A 25,296-nucleotide genomic window follows, 5' to 3' on the forward strand; every position below is an offset into this window, starting at 1 on the left:
CTGCCAATACAACAGTTGTAGCAATCACAGGCCTGCATTTTGGGTGTCTTCCTCATTAACCATACTCACCAGACCTTGCCCCAGGTGATTTCCGTATGTTTGGACCACTCAAAGACGCAATGGGAGGAAAGAGGTTCCGTTCTGATGAAGAGGTACGCCACGCGGTACATGAGCGGTTGGGCGGACTACCAAAATAATTTTTTTCTAAAGGAATTTATGCACTTTGTAAGCACTGGAGGACTTGCATTGAGCGTGGGGGAGATTATGTTGAAAAGTAATACAGCTTTGTACCACTTCTGCACAATAAATAATATTTTAAAAAAATTTAAGGTTTTCATTTGACTCAGCCTCGTAGAATACGCACCAGAGGCGCTATTTCTCAGTTCATGGTACATCTTCGTACCAGAATTAGTTTAAACACAGTCTAATATGTTAGACTATGTTTTAAAGCACTTTGCAATGATTGCTGTTACACTTGATGATGAGGAACAGACAGCAAGAAGTCTGGATCCGAAAAATATTAAAAAATCGAGACTGTGAAGGAGAACACTCTTTATAAGGAGCTTTTTTACCTCTTCAGCAAGATACAAATAAAAATTACCTAGAGAAATTCAAGATTTTGGCGTCCAACATCATCTTGACAAAAGCTGATGGTTTGGCTACAATATGTCTAGAATGCGCCGTTTTAGTGTACTAATATAGTAGTGTCTTCCAGCACATATTAAGATCTTTTCGCAATAGCAGTCAGTGGGGAATATTTCCGTATAGTTCACACTGTGTACTTAATGTATCAGCTGCTCGCCAAGTAGGCTACACTATGGCCCATCGAAACATTCTTCTCGAGAAGTGTGACATGCCGATGAAGCTCCATAGATGGCGTGTGTGAATGCCACCATTTGAACCGCAGAGGAGAATATTTTGACGTGATGAATGTAACAGTGACGTTCTGCTATGTGTGAATCCACCTTTATTCTCCGGCTAGGAGTTATTGCGTGTTCGTACAACGCATTTTCGTGCTACTCAGAGAATAGAAATTACGCGGCTGCTAACCGGAGACTGTACAACTTACGCTTAGCAGTGTAGCGATCTGGCAAAAAATTTCTATGAAAATTTAATTTTCTTGGACACACCGAGAAGATAATATGTAATCTTCCTGTTAGTCATTTATTTCCTCTCTGCTAATCCGAATCTATGGATTACGCTAATAATTATAACAACGCTAATCATGCGCGCACCCAATCGACCACATAAACGAACAGCGACTAGTGTTCGCTCTTTCGGCTCATCTTGTGTAGCCCCGCCCCCTTTTGTCAACAGGAAAGTTTTTTATTTCTTGAAGCGACGGGGATTCCCCTGCCAGACACATCACGTACACTATGCACGCATCCAAAAATCAATTTATGATTCATTCAGAAATCAACCAGATTGCTCAAAAACCAACAGGGATGCTTTCACAATCATATGAATATCGATAGACCAATGTGCGCTGGATGCTAGGCGCTTTGTGAAACAGTTTTTTACTTCTTCAAGAATATGAATTTGGCGCCCCCTGAAATGGCTGCCCGGGGCAGGTACCCCTGTCCCCCACCCCAATATGCTACTTGTAACAGCAAAATCACCCCATCACCAACATTATTTTCTCAATCCTTTCTGAACAATGTCACATACTTCGTACAAATTTCAGCTTAACTAATCTTCAGCTTTGGACACCTTTCAGTATCTACAGTTTGTTCTTCAAAGCTTTCTGTTCGTGCATGGAGCTGATTCTTTCCCCAACACAGCTATGACAATATATTTTTCACTGAGAAAGTGTACTACAATTGAGGTGTTGAAATAGGGGCAGGTAGTACGTAACAAAAATTAAATTTTTTCTGCAGAAGGAAAAAAGCTATTTGTGATTACTCTGATACTTCCAAATTGAAGAAATCCACTCACACAACATACTGTAAAATCAATTTTAACGATTAGTCACAGTGTGGTTGATAAATTCATAGTTCCTACATTATCGGAATAGAAAGTTCACACCATCAGCGCTCCTTTGCAAAAGTCTTTTGCTACGCACAAATTTCCCTGCAAGATGCACGATACTTTTTGTCCAGAAAGTGCATCATTGACAGTGTCTTTCTTTTTTGCCACATTGAGAACAACTCTTCTCCCTGGGACTTCAAACTCTGAAGACTGGTGATGGCGCTGATAATGACTTGATGCCTTTTGAATATGTTACATTCCTTCCACATTTCAAGCTGGCTGCACGACTGCCTTGTTTTAAATAACTGGAAAATAATCTCTTGAAGTTCGTATCCAGTTGAGAGTTCTTATTTGAAGAGAGATTCGTACTAAACATTTATCAGCTTCAGCAGCAACGTCAATAAAGTCTTCTGGTTTAATTTTAAATATTTCATAGGGCTTAAAAGCTTTGGCACTTTGAATCATTTCATCTACTTCTTCTGGAACCATAGTGTTACACTTGTGTTTTTCTCTTTTCAATTATGCCAAATTCCCTGTCACAGGGCATCTATGAATGTCCAGAAATCAGGAATTTTAATTCCACAGAATTGGAATAGTTCTTTGCAATGGCATAAAAGCATAAACATTAACATTACTTGATTATTATTCTTGCCTGCAACTTTACCATACCATATCTGAAAATTCTGATTTGCAGTGATACAGGAGGAAAGAACTTTCAGACAGAAGAAATGACACCATTTCCACCACATCCACCAATGCCCTCAAGCCACAAGCACATGACATTTTGTCCTACATCACCATGGTGAAAGCATAACTATAATTTTAAAGTTGCTGACAGTAAAATATGTTGGAATGTATTAATGAAGGGATGAAAATAGCTTGTTGCATGTTGGTACATGTGGGTGGTGTGCTGGAGGGCATACATGATTCGATGTTGTCAACAGTTTAGACTTTTGTAGCCTTTTCCGCTTTGTGTAGGTGTAGTTCACTATCACTTCCAAGCAACAAATGTGGGAACTTGGTTGGTGCAAAGTGGACTTACTACCTTCTCTGAACTGTGAGCTCTGTAGAGAAGCCATCTACCAGGAATATTTCAAGCTGTTCTAATTGTCATTGGACAAACAGCTTTCTCTGTGCTGATCGCCTTGGCTGTTATTTTATCCACGGAAGGGGGAGAATTTTTGGCACTTACTACCTCCCCCATGTCAATGCCTCAATTGTAGAATTGATTCATATTCCATATTGTTGCCAGATATCTCAATTATGAGCAATGGAAAATTCAGGTAATTAACTAGGTCTTTTATTTTTAACTACATAGAGAAATATTTGTAGCTTGTGATTAAATGGGAACAGGAAGAGCTGCAAAAATAATTAATCTACTACAGTATAACAAAGCCAAAAACAATGCAGTAATGTATGGACGGTAGGGTAATACAGAATCCAGAATCAATAATCAGCTATGAAGGGTCATCAACAAAATACAACTGTACACGGAATACACATTTATGAAGCAGAATCAGATCTGAGACCTGCACACAACAGCCAGTTAAACTACAGTGAACGACATATAGTACGTTATAGTATTATTTGCTACAGACGCTGTTTAAACAAAGAGTGGCAGAAAAAAATCTTGGAGAAGGTTGCTTACCCAAGCTGTAAAAAGAAAGAATGAAAAGCAAGAACAACAACTTACATGTGTTCTCCTTAAGAAGTGCCACAGCTATTCTGACAGCAACTTTTGTAAATGAACCTGTTCTGGGAAGCTGTTAACTCAGCAGTGTCATTTTTTATTACTGCTGAAGGAACTTGTGATTTTTTTTTTTTTTTTTTTTTTTTTTTTTTTTTTGTGAGGGGGGGGGGGCGAGAGGAAGACTATGAAGTAACCATATTAGGAGTGCAAGAAGTATATGGAGCAAGTAGTTTCCAGTTGGGTGAGCTGGTATGGCAGTAAAGTGCATTCTTGGAAACCGAAAGGTCACAGTATCAAATTCAGTTGGACCACAGATTTTTTTGTCTGCCTTGAACCTAGTTTTCAGTACTTGATGATGTGAAGATTCACAAGAAATGACACATGGTTCCTATTCCACATTAAACTGTATATTCCCTTTCCCTGGTTCGATAACTAGTGACTTGCAAGTTGCTGAAATGACATGTGTGTCATTTCTCATCACCTAGTTAATAAACAAATAATTAATCTTTATACAACTGTCTGTTGTCACCATTTTCACTACCAGAAACAACCTAAAAGTATAAAGTTGCACAGTACCCTTATTTTGTGTCTCTATAAAAGATTTCATCCATTTTATTTCTAAATTTTTTCATCTCTTAAGTAAAATTCATGTTTTGCTATTTCAATAGCAATTCATAACTATTGTTATATGATCGGTATCACTGTGGTCAAGTAGATTTTTAGGTAGGAAAAAAAAAAAAAAGAGATAAACAGCAGGTAATTAATTTTACTGAGGAAGCAGCAACTTCCAATTTCCACTATAATCAACACTATGTAACTATTAAACTATCTTAATTATTAATGCAGATTCTAACAGGTGCTTTAATTTGTTAATGCCTAACCTGATTCCTTCTAGATCCCTGATGTTTACCTTTCATAGTGGGATATGGAATATGAAATGCTAGTGCGATACAGGACTTCAGGTTAGTCATCAAAATTTGCAGAGTAATTTTCGTGCTCAGGTTGTACCAAATCTGCAGAATCACCACTATCAATTAGAAAGAAGTTCTTCATAGTGCAAATTGTTCAAACATTCCAACTGGATCCACAGTCATATACTTTTCCAATCATTTCTCCTTCACATAAGGAAATTTGTATCTGATGGGAGACAATGATTCTAATACTAATTAAAGGACTCTCTACCCTGCTTATCAAAGAGTTCCAAGCCGTTTTTAAATCTACTGGGGAGAAAAAAAGAAAGTGGACAAGGTGCATTCCAATAAGTTCTATGTTAGCTTGAATCACCATGACAATTTCAAGACTGTATCCTGAAAGGTTAGGTGATGTTTTCAATACCAGATTTTTTGCAGATTTACTTGTTCGTTGGTATTGGAGAGTTCAGCTTACCTGCACAAGTTATTGACATGATGATGCCAATTTTGTGTGTGTGTGTTTTTTTTATTACCTGTATATAGTGTTGGCATATTGGATTTTTGCAGAAGGTTTTGTATGGGTGTGTGTGATAGGAAAGGAAATGTTGCTCTTAACCACATAGATGAGGCATTGACTCACAGACAGGCACACTGAAAAGGTTGCTACACATTTAAGCTTTTGTCAAAAAAAGTCTTCTTCATAAACACACACGTGCCCACATCCATGAATACTGTGTCTGGTCAAAGCGGCAGTAGAGAATGGTCGTGTGTGTGTGTGTGTGTGTGTGTGTGTGTGTGTGTGTGTGTGTGTTTTTTTTTTTTTCTCTATTTGTGAAGGACTTTTTGCAAAAAGTTTAAACATATAAGTCTAATAATGTGTACCACCCAAGGGAATCAAGACCAATTAATTTATTAGCTCCATCAGCTAAGTAGCCAAGAAGAGAACTAATTAGGTTTGCAGTGTTATCTACTTGCAAGCCTTAGCATTGTTGCTGAGAAGCTCCATCTTGTGAAGGAATGAATGGTAGGTGTCATTACAGCAAGCTGTAGTCAAATCACCCTTAAATGGCACATGGTTTTAACAGTCACATGATGATCAGCATGCACATGATTGTTGCATATTGACTTTTCCATTTTATTTCAATATATTTTAACCACATTCATTTCAAGTAAATCTTTTTTGGGCCCTAAGAACCTAGTCATTATACACCTAAATCTCAAACCAACCACTCAGTGTGAAGTCAAGTCACAATGAGCTGTTTGATCAGCCTGTTAATGTGCTATCAACATTCAAACTTTTTTAGTATGGTTCACATGCTTGATTTACTGTTTAACGGGAAAACCATAAGTGGAAAATTACATTCTTTATACATTTGCTGTGATATTCACATGGATCCACAATTACAGTATCTGCATGAGTTTTATGCCAATAGGAATTAGTGAATGAATGACAAGTATTCACAAACTTTATTTCACCACATTTACATATATTTTACACCAAAAATATAGGTGTTATACATTGCTTTACTTGTATTTCAGTAAGACAGAGACAAAACTGACAAACAGGAACAAATTATTGAATGTATTTTTGACGTGTCTGGAGTGCAGCAGTTGCTTAGACGTGACCTGACACCAGAGACATGACTATTATTTTATTATAATTCAGTGATATTGGGTGTATATTACCTGTGAAAATGATTTGTAACAACAGTGATAGTCTGACTGCTAAATTCTGAGAAAAACAGGTTCAGCTGTGCAAAATTGAAGCTACAGTTGTCACAAATGGCACATACACCTAACATAGTGTAAATTTCAATCACAGACATTCTTGCTGTTCCATTTGCCAATATGGCTTGGGGTATGAAGCCGCACACAAAGAAAACTGCACAAGTAACAGTTACATACCTCGAAATTGAAAATATGGCAGAAATAAGGGTCAGCTAGTTGCCTTAAAACAATATGGATGGCAGCATAGCATATTGGCATCATAACACGAATGTCAGGAAACAAAATTACTGTTTCAATGAAACAGAAAATCCCTATCAGCTTCACAAACATCCTGTACATACCACTGACGATAAAAAATGGTTCAAATGGCTCTGAGCACTATGGGACTTAACTTCTGAGGTCATCAGTCCCGTAGAACTTAGAACTACTTAAACCTAACTAACCTAAGGACATCACACACACCCATGCCCGAGGCAGGACTTGAACCTGTGACCGTAGCGGTCGCGCAGTTCCAGACTGTAGCATCTAGAACTGCTTGGCCACCCCAGCCAGCACTGAGGATAAAACATCGTATGCTATGTACCTCCAGAATTTGTCAAAGAAACTAGCAGAATGGGTACATTGTAATGGACTATTACTTTCTGATGCCTCCTTCAATACAAAGTGAGTTCCACTGCAACATCCAAGTTAGTTGCATACTATAGGAAATGTGACTCCACTGTCAAATATATTTTCTTAAGTTTATTTCAAGCATTTTTGTAAATTTCAATTTTCTCATTTGATTATGATACCCTATAAACGGAGGAGAGCCTCAAAGATTTTACATGTATGCACAGTTGTTTAACAACATCACTGTTGTCATATATTATAAACATATATCATAAACTATTATAGTCATGACATTCATAATAACTATGTATATATTATGATTCATACACACCAATTCATGAACATCACACATTGTTTTCACTTTGTTACATTGCAAATACTTTTTTCTATAGTATCTCATCAACAGACCAAATTCAAAATAAATTACTGGAAAAAAAATCAATGGTTCCTGCAATTCACTGAGCAGTGGGACCCACATCAGAAAAAAACCACATGATAACTAATCACAAACATATACCCTCCAGTTGATAACAGTGTGCAATCACTAACTTCATAAAATACAATAAATGATGAAATTCCAGTTTTGTGACAATTTTAAACATGTATCAGTGTGAACAGTCACTTTGCTGGATAACTTTGGATTTTTAAGTATCCTATAAAACTCTGTAACAAAAAAGCATAAAATTTCAATTCATCTCTGTTGCAACCTGGTTAGATGAAAGCAGGGTATGTCGTCTCCCACCAATTTTTTCTCCACATTCATTACACCTAGATACCTGCATTGCTCGTCCACACTCTGTAATCACATAGATGTGGCCATTAGGACATTTATACCAGTGACCTTGCTTCAGATTCAAAGCTTTTACAATCTGTTGCCTTTCTTGTGTAGGTAATACAATAGCATTGTTCAGAATCCTGTTAAGATTTCCCAATGATTGTCTGAAGATGGTGCTTTGATCTGTTGTAAATTTTTTAACAGAACACACGGTTTTTCGAGCTATATCGTACTGATACTGTACATGAGCATTATTGCAGTGCATTTTGTACATTTTTGTGCTTTCTAAACGACAGAGGTGTAGGAACAAACTGAACCTGTTAAGTTCACAGTTAATATCATTAACCTCTTGATTGCTTAAATATCTGCCCCTGGATTCCATGATATTCATGAGAAACAGCACTTGTTGTTCAACCTTTGTGATGGAGTGGCTGTCTAGACCTCCTGATGCATATCTCATGGTCATGACAATTTCTTGCATGAACTTTATGTGCAGTTCTAATGACTCCGTATCCATAATACTCAACTGATTGCGGCGTTGTCCTTGGACTGGCAGCATCTGCTGTTTCAGGTTATCTAAATGCTGTTTCAGTTTAGCTGAGCCTATTACTGAAACAACAGAAACACACTAAATTAATGTCTAAATATGGTGATGGAAAGTTACTTATGAAATACATAGGGAAGGAGAAAGGGTAATAATTCACAGTACAGTTACATGTTGAGTTGTTGACAGGCACATAATCAAGACTGAAAATGTTGCTAAGCTTTCAGACAAAGATCAAAGGTAACTAATAACGATACAGATTGTGAACTTTCCCAACTAAACAGTGAGTTGATATATTTACTCCTACCATAATTTACTAAATTAATGTCTTTTATCCAGGGTTAACCCACTTAATACTATTTCTATAGATCCTTCATTATTGCTAAAATGAGAAAGGTATCAAGAGACAGAATGCTGGCAAATGTAAGCTCTGTATATGAGTGATCAGAAAAAAATTTTTGGTGCACTCAGAACATAGTATCTACATCTAATTACATACTCTGCAAACTACTGTGAAGTGCACAACAGAGGATACTTAGCATGGGGCAACATGTTAAGAGTTTCTTCACATGTCAATCGTATATGGAGTGTGGGAAGAATGACTATTTAAATACTTCTAGGCGTGCTGCAATTTATCTAGTCACATCTTCACTGACCTCAGAGGAGAAGTACCTAGGGCACTTAAGAATATCTTGTTAAATAGGCTTTTGTGGGATAACTGTCACCCATCTTCAAGGGTCTGCCAATTAAATTTTGTAAATACTCCCATGATGCTCCCTTGTGAGTAAAACCCGATACACAGTTACCTGAAAACCACAAGAAACCAAAGAGGGTCCCAGCAGACGGGTCTAAATGTCAACTAAGCAGAAGAAACATGGTGCTGTCTTGCAACCTAGAAGAAAATAACAATGGCCATGGAAGCCTGCAGACTTACATAAACATGTGACTATCTGTGCCACCCTTCCCTGTTAGTTCTACTTGACAATGTCATTTTATTTGACTATCTGTGCCACCCTTCCCTGTTAGTTCTACTTGACAATGTCATTCTATTTCATATCTCTACATACTGTTACACACAGGTTAATTGATTTCCATTGTGACTCATTGATATTACTTGTTATATGATACTAAATGTTTTAGTTTTGTGAAGTGCGCATTTATATATTTTTGAACACTTAAAGTTTACTGCCAATATTTAAAATACTTTGAAATCTGATCAAGATCTGACCAGATATTTGTACAGCTTTTTTTTTTCAGACAGTACTTCATTACTGATAACTGTGTCAGAAGTTACTATTAATGCTGCCTGGTGTGTCACTAACAAACAGCATGAATAGTAAGGCTCTCACCACACATTCTTGAGGCATTACTTCTACTTTTGTCAGTAACTCTCCTTCCAGGATAACATGCTTTGTCCTACCTGCCAAGAACGTCTTAACCCAAGCACAAATTTTGCATGGTGCCCTTGACAATCATACTTTCATAGATAAGTGTTGGTGTGGTACTGAGTCAAATGATTTTCAGAAGTTAAATATTACTGCACCTACCTGACTGCCTCTATCCATTAATTTCAGGTCACGTGAGAAATTCAGAGGTTGTGTTTCTCATTATCAATGTATACAAAGAAGGGCAGCACTAACAGTCACAGGAGAGTGTCATGGAGATGCTGGAAAAGTTGAACTGACAAGACACTTGAAGATAGGTGCTAACTATTCTTTGTAAGCCTACTTACAAAGTTTCAAGAAGCAGCTTTAAGTTAAAAAAAGAGAATATATTACAACCCTCTACATTTTGGTCCCATAGGAATCGCAACGATAAGATTATTCTGTAACAGCTCGCACAAAGGCATTTAAGCAATTATTCTTCCCATGCTATATATATGAAAGAAATGAGAAGCAGCCCTGATAATGGGTACAATGGCAACAACTCTTTATCATTCACTATACAGTAGTTTGTAGAGTATACATGTATCTGTAGCTCAGTAAGTGACTGTAGTTTGAACTCACCCAAATTTGGACTTTGAAGTCATAAAACATAGTTTTTTAAAAGCTAATTATTGTATCATCCAAATACATCCCTGACACTTTGCCTAGCTGCAGCCAGCTCATAAAATGGAAGTTGTAAATGGAGTGAGTGAACATGGAACTACAGATTTTGCCAACAAAATGCTATTACGGCACAACCTGATATATCATACATCTGAGAAGGAGGTATTGCGTATGGTATTTAGATTCCAAAAGTTGGGAAGGTAGGGATGATTATGTATTAACTGACTATAAAGCTGTAAGTGATTTCAAGATGCTGATTAATGAGGAACACCATGTCCCTTTAGAAATTCATTTACAATAAACAACACGTAAAAGGGATTGAGAACAAGGTGGATGATCTGTCCTATCTGGTGCTAGATGAGGGTGAATACAGGGAAGAAAATGAATATTACGGAGTGTTCAAGACATTGTAAATAAAAGGTTCCGAAGATGAAAACAAAATTAAATTTAGCTACAAAGAAACACAGACTTCAGAAAGGGGATCCAACATTAAAATTAATATAGTAAATTGTGGCTATAAGGGATTTACGTAGTTACATCATCACAAAATTTAACAAGATGTTTTGTTTCAGCAGAAAGATTTAGACAAGAAATATTGAAACTTTCAAGGGGTAGTCATAACATTTTAATCACCACTTAAGTAAGTACAGAGTTACTTAATAAATTTTTGTTTGTTTGCAGGTACATGTCTGCAGTCCCCGTACACTTTTCTAAACTTAAAATAGAAGGGGACGCTGACCCTGGATATTTTTAAGAGCACTTGCAACATCACTACCAGAAAGTTGGGTTGACACAAAAGAGGTAGATTTTGTTGTTAGCTACCTAGAATGGGAAGCTGTGTAGGAGGGAACAGCTCTATCGGAAGATTCACTTAATGAAATGACTTTGAGGGAAAATTTAAAATGAAATATTGGTCATCAAGCACACAAGAAATATCAGAACTTGAGTTGTTGGATCCACAGTGGCAGTTGGTGCAGTTATAAGAAGTGTATAAAATGGAATTTGACAAGGTCAATGTACTAAGACTGCCACACAGAGAAAAACTCATTTGGTGAAGGTTAGTTCATAGTTTACCTCAACAGTCGCAAAATGAGATATGGTATCACAACTATACAAATGCTAATGAACTTTTGTAGAAGGGATCAAGGGGACTATGCTCAAGGGAAAATCTATCTATCACACAATAAGAATGGAAATCAGTATTGTCCACAATTTTAACGCAAAAGTGAAAATAATTACTGTAAATTAAGAAACAAAATAACAGAGTCAATAACAAATTTCGTATTAGAAATCAACCATTTAATCCAACAAATACACAATGAATATGCACATAGATCAACAGCCAGACTTTTTCCAGATCTATCATAAGAAGACAACACAATTTCTGGAGCAGGGACAAGCTTTAGAATGTGCAAATAGAGCTTTAGGTTCTCGTACAGAACAAGTAGAGGCATACACATGTCCAGAATTTACTCCATTTACAACTTTCATATTATGAGCTGTCTGAGGCTAGGCAAAGTGGCAGACACATCTTTGGATAATACAAGGATTTGCTTTTTCATAATCTATTTTTTACGGTTTCGAAGTCCTTGCTGCATTCATGTACCTGCTTCCATGTGACATTTTTTCTTTTAACAGGCGACATAAATCTGGGCGAGTTCAAACTACAATCACTTCTGAGCTTCTACAAATACATCTATACTTGAGGAACAAAGAAGGGAACATGAAAAGGAAGATGTATGACCTATTACAGCTGGCAAAATTGTTAGAATAAAGGGGGATGTTCATTTACATACAGGTAGCATATGAAAAAAATGTTTTCATGTACTCTACTACCACTAACAGGGATGTATGTCAGTGGAATTAAAGGAAATAAAGGGAACCAAAAAACATGAATTGGAAGATTCAGTTAGTGTAGCAGTAGTAGTAGTAGTAGTAGCAGCAGTAGCTTTATTCATCCGTAGATCTCTTTTGACATGGATATAGGACATGTCAAAGTATTTACAAATTTAGATCAATTTAGATGAATGTCTTTCACAATTAATACATATACTTCCTACTAAAGAATGCTTGTAATTCCTAATTTAAATGGTTGATGGATAACAAAGTTTTGTTGGATTCTAACAGAAAAGGGGCTGTATGAAAAGTAAATGGACAACTAATATACCTTTCCAAAATAATTTACTGGAGGTTAAGGAAGAATGACAATGAGTGAAGCATGTAAATGCATAAAACTGCAACCAGTCACTTTGTTGAGTAGTCATTTATTATTCCATGAAGCAGTTTCGAACCTTTTCAGGTTCATCTTCAAATGGTTTCCTGGATGTTACATCATTATTTAATGCTGCGTGCTGGCGATAACATGAGAGCACAAATTTTTCTTGGTTTTAAAAATAAAGTCTATGCTCATAAATACAGCTTCAGTTCATTACAACCACTATAACTTTTATACATATTACATTTAGCTAAAATAAACAAAAGCTACTCTTACTAATATTCCAGATCAGTTTAATGTAATAATGGAAATAAGTCAGCAGTTCATTTGAAGGTTTGTTATTGTTTTAAATTTAAATACAAAGGTCATGGTCATACAAAAAGCAGAGTCTCACTGCAAATACTGTAATTCTGTACTATTTTATTCCTGAGCATTCATATTAATCCAATCTTGATTATAATATTTGCTCATAAATTCGTACATTAATATACGAATGGAAATAAGACATCAGATGACTTGAAGTTTGTTCTTGTAGTAATTTATTTATTTATTTATTTTATTTTGTGTTCTCATGTTATCGACAGTCTGATTAAAATATTTGCCCTTATAACGACTTTAAAGCATGTAAACAAGAATAAACTACATCTCTGAGCAAAGTAGGCCTATGCTATATCTTTTTGGCAAGATCTTTGTAACAAGCAACAGTTGTATAGCACATGCTGGATGCTGGCAAAGTTTCACTGTCATAGTGTAAATGAGTACAGATTGTGTAAAAGTGTGTTAAGTGATGCATCAACTGGCCATCGAAAAGTACAAGACTAAATTTTGCATTCATATCGACAGATAAACAATAGTCAACATTAAAGCATGTTCCCTCTTCTTGTCACAGAGCCAGCACGCAGCACTGTGCTAAAATAATGATGTAACATCCAGGAAACCATCTGAGGATAAACCCTGAAAAGGTTCGAAAACTGGTTCATGGAACTATGTAAAAAAGTGACTGGCTGCAATTTTATGTATTTACATTCAATTAACAGTCACAGGTTCTAAAACATCTGTAATAAGTAGTGAAGTGTCTTCATCTGGTAGCATCTGGTGGTAATGGTGATGCAGATCATCAAGAACAGGCTGAACAAGGATTACTGAAAAATATGGTATCAAAACCTCTAGAATAAAATATTTTGACTTAAGAACAAAAGGCTCTACTAAGCAATATCTTATTAAAGTGTAAGAATGTAGTTTCAGACAAACCAGTTATAATTAAAGAGTACTTACGTAAGTTTAAGGTAAAGGACAATAAACTTTTTTCTTAATACCTTATCCCCATCCAACGAGCCTTTGGGCTGCAGTTCGAAAATAAATTCAAAAGATGACCGACTATGATGTTACAGAATGTAGTTTTAGGTTCCTTTAACTATTAGTGATAGACTATTTAGACACTGTGGGAGGCTTTCACTTGGTTTTGAATGCCAGAACACTCAGAGACTGAAATACATGGACTTGCAGCTACAGAAGAGTTATTTATCTAAATGTGAGAAAGCTAGGTTGTTTATCTCAGCTAAATAATCCAGATCAAATACTGCCTTCCTGTTCACAGGTAAATCTTACCAATTTCAGATATTAACTTTTGGATTAAACATTCCAGTACCAGTTTTATTTAGGTTTTAGACAGGTCTTTGAACAGTGAATTATTACCTGATCTAATAATGTGCATAGACAATTTACTTCTAATTTTAATTCTTGTGAAGATCATTGTAAACTACTAATGTGAACTTTAAGCTGATTAGAAGAAAAAGGAATAACAATAAAACTTTCTAAATCGCATTTTGTGAGACAAGAATTAACATTTTTAGGCCATACAAAGGGTACTACAAAAGTTTTGCAATACGACACAACAATAAGCCATAAGTGGCTGATTGTTGCTGTGTTCTGAGAATACTTCATACTAACATTGCAGCTGCTATGCCAAGTCTATGGGTGCAGTTGTTAACTAGCAGGGTTAGTTCGAAGTGCTTGCTATGGCATCATGGTCGTGAGTGAGATTCGGGCAGTTTTGCGGTACAACTTCACGCACAGTTTAAGCATAGACTAGTGCTTTGAAGAAGTGACCCTTGCACTCTGTATCCACATTGTACAACCATATTCAGGTACAGAGAATTCCAAACATGAAATTTCACTCTGGGTTATGCTGGGAGGATGGGAAGATCACAATCATCAGTTATGGAGGAAAACATTGGTGCTAAAAGGAAAATGCTAGACGAAGACAGGTGAGTAATCTTTAAGCAGATAGAGGATACCTTGGGGCTAAATGCACCAGCAATTCGTTCAATTCTGCATGATCACTTGCAAGTAAAGAAACTTAGTTGTGTCTGGGTGCCGCATAGACTGACAGAACAGAAGATGATGCAACATGCGACTTAGTGCCAGGAGATGTGAAAGAAGCTTTCGAGTTACAATCTCAGTATGTGAATAACATCATGACAGGTGACAAGACTTGGCTGTACTACTATGATATGCCAACTAAGACTCGACTTAAAGATTGGGTATTTGAAAATGACCAACACACTCGTAGCTGTCAGAAAATCTCGATCAGAAGAAAATTATAACTGTTCCTTTAAAATTGAGTAGAATTGTGGAGCATGTGATACACTGAGCAGTGCCTGCCCAAAGTCAATCAATCTTTGAAGAACCTGTGATCAAAGTCAAGAATGGACACTTGGTTCCTCCATCATGACAAGCTCCAGCTCACCGTGCCAAAGCGTGCACCGAATATTTGCAGAATATAGGGCTGAAACTTCTTGAGCACCCTCCTTACAGTCCAGAACTTGCTGTTCGGACTTTGCACTGTTCCCGCATGTGAAACTGAAACTCAAAGATGGGCAGTTTTTAAGTGATGAGGACCTTCTGAGGGCTTGGGACAGTGAGTGTGCCTTACTCCCTACAGAAACCTGGGAGAACTACTTTAGGGATTGGTTTCAGAGGATGTAGAGGTGTATTCAATGTGGCAGAAATTACTTCGAATAAACACATAAATAAAGCTGTATTGCAAAACTTTCCTATCACCCTTTGTATTATACAAATTACAGTAATAAAACCTGATCCTGAAAGAATAAGAGCCTTCAAAGATTGTTCCAAAACTAAGTGTCAAATAGTAAAGTGCATTTTTACGTTTAGCTGGGTTCTTAGCATATTTGTAGAATATGAAAATGAGAAGCTAAATGGGTGTCGGATGATGGAATTGTCAATAATGTTAAGCAAGTCCTACTGGATGCTAAAATTTTGTGTCACCCTAAAATGAACAAAGAGTTTTAAGTTGATCACAAACATGTTGCAATACTGTCTTGGGTATAAATAGTTCCACAGAGAATGGGACCCAGAAAGAAGTGAACACCAAACTATGGAATTTGCTTGTTGCAGTCTCAATAAACACGAGTTGTATTATTCAGCAACAGAGAAGGAGCTTCTAACATCTTGAGTCTGCAAAAATTTCCAACACTAACAGGGGATTCTATGTTAATAATACACACACACACCATCAGGCTTTGTCGTTCAGGATGAAAAACAAGAATATAAATTGGAGATTAATCACATTAAAGGCTGACAAAAGGTGGTCCCTGATGCACTGTGTCAGTTACCACTTGGTATGACTAATAAATACAGAACTGCAGGATCTGGAGTCATATTTAGAGTTAATTTTATGTCAGTAAATTATTGAAATAATGAGATAAGATCATTGGCTCAAAAATGCAAGATAGGTTGAGATCAGATAAATATTGTGGTCCCATAATTACATCTTGGGAACAAGGAACATTATCTCAAGAGGAGGAAACAAAATGTTTACTACAGGAAAAAGAATTTATTTGGAAGATAAACTAAAATTCAAAGGGCTGTAGAAAGTGTATTCCTACTACAGCAGTTAATGACTTGTGTGTTATACTTTAGGTTAGGTGCATTTAGGAATACATTTGTGTATTAGACATGTAATTGTGTCCTAATTTCAAATGCTACAGATAAAAGTAATGGAAATTCTACATATTATTTAGCATGTCAGAGGTTGAAGGAAGTGAGTAAAACTTGAGTATGAAGATGTCCAATAATACTTAAGAGATTAAATGATTTAACAGCAAAAGTTCTATTTGGGCCTTTACCAAAAGGTAGTATGAGAGTTGCTTCCTTTTTTGTAGCTATAGATTATTGTAAATAATCCAAATTCTATTCCACTAAATTAATAAATACTGTCACAGTAATAAATTGTTTAAAAAGTTATTTTATGGATACTGGAAAACCTAGGTTACTTACTGACAATAGATGGATGGATTCATTTAAAACTGTAAACAGTGAGGTCATCGGCGCCATTTATTGAGGTCACAGTACTGCCGTATAAGTAGCCACTGTTGTTAAAATGAAAAGTAAAAGCCGACTAACTACAGTCCCAGCCATAAACAGGTTTCTCAAACATTCACCATTATATCTATTCATACTGCCAACATACATGATAACTCTCCATGCTACTCTGTTCTCTGCAAGCCTCTTCATCTCCTATCAATCAATCCCTTCGTTTACTTAAGTCATGCCACAAATTTCTTTTCTCCGAATTCTAACCAGTAACTCCTATTAATTATGCCATCTACCCATCTGATCTTCAGTATTCTTCTGTAGCACCACATTTCAAAAGCTTCTATTCTCTTCTTGCCTCAACTCCTTATTGTCAACACTTCACTTCCATGCAAGGCTACACTCCTGACAAATCCTTCAAGAAAAAACTTCCTAACAATTAAATCAATATTCAATGTTAACAAATATCTCTTCTTCAGAAACCTTTTCTTGCCATTGCCAGCCTACATTTTCTATTCTCTCTACTTTGGCCATCATCAGCTGTTTTGCCGATCAAACAGCAAACTCATTTACACCTTTCGGAGTCTTATTTCCTAATGTAATTACCTCAGTATCACCTGATTTAATTCACCGTAACTTTCATTACCCACATTTTGCTTTTTTTAATGTTCATCTGATATCCTCCTTTCAAGACACTGTACATTCTGTTCAACAGCATTAATACAAAGGTTGTCCAGAAAGTAATGCACCATTTTTTTTTTCTTCATCAATTCTTTATTGAACATTAAGAGAATTACACGCATGAATGAATGGTGTTTTATCTACACACGCTACCTTTCTGCATAATCTCCATCCCATTCTATGGCCTTGCTCCAGTGCAAAACAAGGGCATGTATACCCCGTCGGTGCCATACCAATCATTGTCCTGGTAGAGGAGCCAGTGCTTCACTGTGTGAATCACCTCCTCATCGTCCTCAAAATGTCTTCCAAAAATGGCATCCTTTAATGGCCCAAACAACTGGAAGTCCAAGGGAACTACGTCCAGGCTGTAGGGTGGACGGCCTAACACTGTCCAACCCTGTTTTGCGATGTGTTCAGTTGTTCTCAGACGAGTGTGAAACTGAGCATAGTGTTGCAGCAAAACATCTCCTGGGTTGCTGTGGTGCTGAAGTCGCTGTAACCATGTCTCAAGTTTTGTTAATATGTTGACACATGATTCTGAATTAATGGTACCACTTCTTGGCATCACATCAATGAGGATCACACATTCACAGTTCCAGGACATGTTGATCGTGACGATAAGCAGTTGCTTTGAATTTTTTCTTCTTTGGGGAGTGGAAATGGGGACAGTCCATCGACTGTCGTTTAGTTTTGGAATCAAAATGGTGAACCCATGTTTCATCACCTATCAGAGTCCAGGACGAGAAGGCGTCCCCCTCAGCTTCAAAACGTTGCAACAAATTCAGACAAATGCTTTTTATGTGTTATGTGATCCACCATTAGACACTGCCAGACCCATCTTGCACACACTTTTGAATATCCAAGAGTGCGGATAATTGCATCCACACTTACTTTGCTAATTGACAGATGCAGCACCAACTGCCGAGTTGTAATGTGTCTGTCCTCATGAATGGCAACATCAGCTCACTGCAACATGTCAGGTGTGACAGGCATGGATGGTCTCCCCAACCGCTGCAAACTGTGGAGCTGCACCGTAACACCTCCTGATGACCTCACCCTCTGTGCCCTGTGACTAACTGTATTTCTGTCGACAGCAGATGCTCCATAGATTTTGCACAAGTGTTTGTGAATATTCCCCACAGTTTCTCCCTCTGCAGAGAGAAATTCAATGACGGCACATTGCTTGTACTGTACATCACCTACAGGCGCCATTTTGAAACTGTCCTGCAGCTACGTCATAAGTGATGGAAACTTGGTGCACTCATTACTTTCTGTGCAACCCTCATAATATAATGAACTGCATTAACATATCAATTTATGACATAAATATGGCAGGTTGATAGTGTATCTACTAGGATGAACCAGTCACCTAGAATCACTTTAAAATCTCTGTCCAATTGAATTGGGCAGGAGTCCTGTGTGACCAAAATGTCAAGTTTTCTTGCTATTGTCACATCATTGTCTAAAACTGAGGGTAAGCCCTCATTAGACCAAAAGCCTTCCTCGTATCAGCATCAAAAACACACACAGTGTTAAAACATGATGCTCCATGAGGTGATGCCACGAGCACTGCATTCCAGCAGATTTTCTTGCCACACGAGAGAAGCATGTGCTGAGTGGGCAGTGTCCAACGTGAAGACAAGTGAGCACCATTTCATGCCTTCTCCGAGTTAAAAGGATGTGCACCATGGTCGAACAGTTCATCTGAGAGCATGTTGTTAGCAAAAATTTTAAGAAATTTCTAGCTTCAGAAGGAATAAGACATACTAAACTTTCTAAATACTATCCCCAACCAAACCCATCTTAAAAGAGTTGTGATGGAAATTTGCCAACTTTGCCAGACATACTGTACAAGCCAACCTACCTGGGCATAACTGATACCTGAATTCCAAGTGATTTTAAATGAAATGCCTCATTTAACTGCTGGGCTTTCGCCAGAAGAGATATTTAACAGGAATTTTATAGGAGAGCCTTTATCAAAACTGTTGAAATGGTCCAAGGGTATAACTGAAGAAAAGGGATAATATTCACAAATGTATAATATGCAAATTAAGCCACGAGACACAATGATCTTACATCTGCAACTTCTAATATTAAAATAAGTGATATGGTGTTTGCTATGGCTGATCATTCAAATTCTGATCTAAAAATGGAGACTAGTAAGTTTTTTTTTTCGTAAGTATGAAGGACCTTATTGAGTGTTGGACATTCCACATCCAAAGAAAAATTTTCAAGAGATCTGTCATCTGAAAATGGTAAAGTCTGAAAATGATAAAGGACTGTATAACACTGATATGATAAAAATATCAATAACCCACACAAAGTCCCTCAGGGGTTTCATATTATCTGTGAATTTGAAGTTGACACCTACAAGGTCTCAAGTCAACCACTGTGTTCTTTCATACTTCGTTTTCTGTACAATGACCCTACCCTCTTACTATTCTGTGTACTCTGCTTATAACTTTTTTGACTATTACCATCTATCTATATAGGCTTCATAACTGTGGCTTCACTAACAGGTTGCAGTGTTTAACAGAGAGAAGAAAAAAAGTAAGCTTGTGTTACAATAAAAAGTCAAGGAACACTTTCTAAAAGAGAATGCATAATCCACACTAGTTTAAAACAGCAGGTTCTTCTTCTTCTTCTTCTTCTTATGCTGATTAGGATTGTCCTTGTTTGTATGCCTCATTCCAGGGATGTCTGGACCAACTGCTGTCCCATCTCTTGGGTGGTCATCCTGGTAGTCATTTCCCCTCACGGTTGTCCATGTTTACCAATTTTAGCTAGTCTTTTGGGGTCCATCATTTCCACATGATTGATCCAATTTTTTTAAAAATTGTCTTCACCCATTTATTTATATCTTGTATTCAAAATTGTTCCCTAATCCGTACATTTGTTCTTTTGTTCCATATGGTTACACCTTGGATCTGTCTTACTACCTTCTTCATTTTCACTGGCTTTATTGTTTGTTTTATCCTTTTTTTCTGCTGCATATGTCATAACAGGTTGCACCATTGTTGTACATATTTTTATTTTCCCTCGATTGTCATGAATTTGTTTCTCCATACAGTATTTTGCAGGCATAAAGCTACCTGTACTGTGTTTGTCACTTGATTTTTCACTTCCAAGGTTAATGTCGTTGTAGCTGGTAATAACAGTACCTACATAATTAGAGATCATCACTCATTCAACTGACACCATCTACTTTTAATTTACATAGATGTTTCTGATATTACTATACCTTTTTAGATGAGATTTCCATGCTATATTACTTAGCTGTTTTATTAAATGGGTGGAGTAATCTTCGTAAATTATCCTCATTATTTGCTGTCAGTACAGCATCACCAGCAAGCCATGTAACATTTACTACTTTGTTGTTTAGTTTCTTTCTTATGGCATCAATGATGTGGACCACTTACAAGTGGACTTAATAAATCTCCTTGTCTAATTCCTTTATCTAGTATGATCCTGTCTGTGTTTTGCTTCTAATTTTATTACTTGTGTATGTATCTTTTATGACTTCCATTAAACCCAATGGTACACTCTTGTCAATTACAGTTTGACTTAAAATCCTTTTTCGTAATCCTATCAAAGGATTCAGACAAGCCAACATAGCACACATACCTGAATACTTGCTTTTTTCTGCTATTTCTGTATCATTCTGTATTTTGTCTCTAATTATTGATGTTAACAGTTTTAAGGTGGTATCATGCAGGGTAGTTCCCTAATACTTGTTTATCTCCCTTTTCATACGCTGGAACTCTAATACTTTTCTTCCATTCTCTTGATATTCTACCTTCCTTCGTGATACTGTTAAATAAAATATGAAGTTGTTGATATAATACTTACCTCCCATATTTAATCAATTCATTATACATGCCACCTGGCCATGGAGTCTTTCTATTCTCAAGCTTTTTTATTACAGTTCACATTTCCTCCAATGAGAAATCTATATGATTGTCATTTTCTGTGCTCTGATTATTCGTTATATTTCCACCTTTGTTATGTCCTTACACTGTAAAATAATTTTTCCACTGAATTTTGATTACATTTCATATCTGAATGTGTTCATTAATATCTTTCTTCTGCTTAATTAAGAGCATCCACCATAATTTCTTTTGTGATCCATAAGGGTCTCATCCCATACACTTTGTATATGCTTCCAATAATCCTTTTATTTTTCAAATATCTGCGTTCACCCTATTACAAATGATCTAATACCCCATGTAACTATATTCACTTAGACCGGCTTTATATTTTAGAAATGTTGTCTTCCTCTGAATAGCTCACTCTTTAATATTCTGGTTAAACCATGGTGTTCTGCATGTAGTACTGCCTCCTGTCACATTCAACACCTAGGTGTTGAGACCAATTTTAGGGATCTGTTGGGGTGATGCCGGTGGCATCCATTCTGTAGAAATGACACATGTCCATCCTCTGCCAGTGAAGTACCCCTCCCCTCAGAGGAGTCCTGGTATGGGGGATGGAGAGTGTATTTGTCTTTGTGGGCCTTCCTTCTTTTCTTCCGTGGTCTCAACATTCTGAGCCTCTTTTTCCTTTCATACTTACCTCTAGCCACATCCATATGTCCTTTTGTATGTCTTCCTGGCTAGAAAGGTACTTAGAAGATAGACTAAAGAAAATATGCCACCAGCTGGTTTAATATTTCCATTTGCAAAGTACAATATATGTAATAATGGAGTTTCAATTTTAGAAAAGTACAGGAGAAGGATATGAAATATTTAATTTTAAAGGCAAATTCCAATGTTGTGCAAAATAATAATAATAATAAACCCTTGACTGAGTAGCAGAAGGTTAAGAAAGTTAAGTAAATAGGAAAATATTACAGATATGAAGAGAGACTGAATGTGTCTGTCTTAGACATAACAGATGTCAAAAAGACAAATGAATTACAGTCTAAAAGCCACACGTAAGTTTAAAGAGTGCTAAGCATTCAGAATATAATTTTAGCAAGATTAATGCTCAAGACAAAAATAAAACCTATTACAAAATGAAGTGGTAGCCCGAGTCTATTATCTACTCAGGAGAGATCTACCGTATTTACTCGAATCTAAGCCGCACTCGAATCTAAGCCACACCTGAAAAATGAGACTCGAAATAAAGGGAAAAAAAATTTCCCGAATCTAAGCCGCACCTGAAATTTGAGACTCGAAATTCAAGAGGAGAGTAAAGTTTTAGGCCGCACCTCCAAATCGAAACAAAGTTGGTCCATTTTAATATGAGTCGAATGAATGACGATACAACTACAGTAGTTTGGTTCGAGTCGTAAGCTTAGCAGTTATGTTTTACAAGGTAGCCATTGCTATGCATCAGGCGCTCCGTCCGTATTGATAAGGGTATCCTTCCTTTTTCACATGCTTCGTCTGGTTTGAATTGATTGCTTATTTTTCTTTGATCTGATAAGTGCCATTTTCTTTGTTAAAGGTGTTGACGTCACTCTAAGCTGAAAATGCATTACTGTACAGTGTCATGCATTGTTTGTCGCATTCTGATAGTGCGTGTTCACGGCCGGTCGCCGCTCACGGCATGGCTTGCTTTTCTGCGTACTACCGTGGCTTAAAAGAGAGAGAGGAATTGTCTCATTAGTGAAACAATGGCAAGAGACTGCTATTTGTTGTTACTTACACTGCTGCTTTCTTCGGTAATGATCAACAAGAACCAAATAATAGAGCGTATGATAGAAGATGTTCTGAACGAGAGTTTAGCGAAAATGTTTCCCCGTTTTAAAATCTTTGCAGACGCCGCTTTAGTACATTACATTACATTACATTCTGCACAGAAATTAGTCATCTTAGATTTAAAAATCTACTAAATTGCCGTGCTTCATTTCTGACTGTATCACTATTAGCCATAAGAAGAATACGAATATAAACATGACATGATATTTTTGCTGACACAGAAGTTTTGGCGCCAGTATTCATCTTTGTGCCTGCAAAGCAAGCCTGTATAACGCTACATATTTTCGACGGCAGAAGTTAGTTGTGGCGGCACCTACCAACATTTTTCAGAACTTCCGCTTACTTTGCACTCGATTCTAAGCCGCAGGCGGTTTTTTGGATTACAAAAACCGGAAAAAAAGTGTGGCTTAAGATTCGAGTAAATGCGGTATATTTGAAGACTCATTCTTGTAACTTTGTCACAAAAGCAATTTTCTGTCCATATAGTGTACGAATCATTAAGTTTCAGATGACAAACACAACATTCTTACCATACTGTGTACAGTTGGCATTACCGATAAAATATTTGTGATGATAAAGACATGCTATGTACTGGGTGTTTATACGGTGCAGCTAATCACAGAGATCCAGTGCGGGCTGTAATTATCATATGGTAGTGGAAATTGGGAGAGATGCTAATGCGTTAATGCATCAACTCTGTTGGTGTTGCACTACATAGGCAACATACCAGCTCCCAACAAACAGATCATGCAAATTTTACCTATGAGGCCTCCTACGAGATCTGAGAGGCTGATCACTCTCCATCACTGGCATTGAGCTGATCCTAAATCCTGACAACCAAGAGACTGAAGTTTCCCATGATGCCTCTCCCTATGTATGCATACACACCTTTTTCAATAAACAAACCATTTGTGTGTTAAGTATGCATTCTTATTAACTTTGTGTAAGCTAAGAATTATATCGTTGACTATTGATAGTCGCCTAATGCAGAGCAACAGTGTGGAGTAATGGCGTAGCCTTCATGGATTTTTTTTTTTAAAGGGCGCACAGCTACAGTGGTCATTAGCGCCCAGGCTAAGTTATGAGTGCACTGTGAGGCACAAGGTTAAAACAGCAACTAAAAAGGACAACACTATAAAAGGCACATGAACAGGCAAGGGATTAAAAGAAAACAGCATAATCAAATGTCCTTAGACAGGTGTGTCAAGTGGATAAAACGAAGAACGCGAGCAGCTGCTCCTGGGTCATCCACTAAAATTTCATCCAGAGTACATGGAAGGCAAAGATCAATGCACAGTGTATTAAAATTCGGACAGGACATTAAAATGTGGCTTACTGTCAGCAATTGCCCACATGTCAGAACGGCGCCGGCGCAGCCGTCAGCAGATGGCGATGGCTGAACCGGCAGTATCAAATTCGTAACCAGGCCAAAAGACCTCCTCCCAGCGAGAAGGGCGTGAAGAGGTCGTCCAAGCCGTGGGGAGAGGTTTCAAGGCCTGAAGCTTGTTTGCAGAAAGTGTAGATCAATCGGCATGCCACAGCGATAAAATGCGCTGACAAATGACCCTCGTAAAATCAGATGAAGGCACATAACAAGAAGCTGTCCGAGGCTGGAGGACTGCAGCCTTGGCCGCGGCATATGCAGCTTCGTTCCCAGGGATACTGACATGGCCAGGAACCCACATGAAGGTAACCGGAGAACCGTCATCCGCCAGCTGCTGAAGAGAGTGTTGGATCCGGTGCACGAAAGGGTGAACCGGATACAGATCACTGAGACTCTGGATGGTGCTCAGGGAATCAGAGCAGATGACATAAGCAGAATGTCGGTGGCGGCGGATGTAAAGAACAGCCTGATAGAGGGCAAATAGCTCAGCTGTGAAGACCGAACAATGGCCATGGAGCCGGTATTTGAAACTGTGTGCTCCGACAATAAAAGAACACCCGACACCGTCATTGGTCTTAGAGCCTACTGTTTAATGAAGATCGTATTAATGAACTTCAAACGCAGTTCAACAAACCGCGAGCGGTATACCGAAGCTGGGGTAACCTCCTTTGGGAGCGAGCTGAGGTCAAGGTGAACGCGAACCTGAGCC

At 37.4% G+C, this 25,296-nt stretch overlaps 1 protein-coding gene across 1 annotated transcript in view; it reads right to left on the bottom strand.

Annotated features, from left to right (window-relative positions):
• Positions 1–6,017: 6,017 nt before the first annotated feature.
• The window catches only part of LOC124615301 (NFX1-type zinc finger-containing protein 1-like), a 268,918-nt gene continuing 249,639 nt past the window's right edge, over positions 6,018–25,296 (bottom strand). The window contains exon 15 of the mRNA XM_047143088.1: positions 6,018–8,290. Within this exon, the coding sequence (XP_046999044.1) occupies positions 7,593–8,290 (698 nt within the window). The 3' untranslated portion in view covers positions 6,018–7,592. The remainder of the gene's footprint in view (positions 8,291–25,296) is intronic.

This window comes from Schistocerca americana, chromosome 5 (assembly GCF_021461395.2).
Source record: "Schistocerca americana isolate TAMUIC-IGC-003095 chromosome 5, iqSchAmer2.1, whole genome shotgun sequence".
Classification (NCBI taxonomy): Eukaryota; Metazoa; Arthropoda; class Insecta; order Orthoptera; family Acrididae; genus Schistocerca; species Schistocerca americana.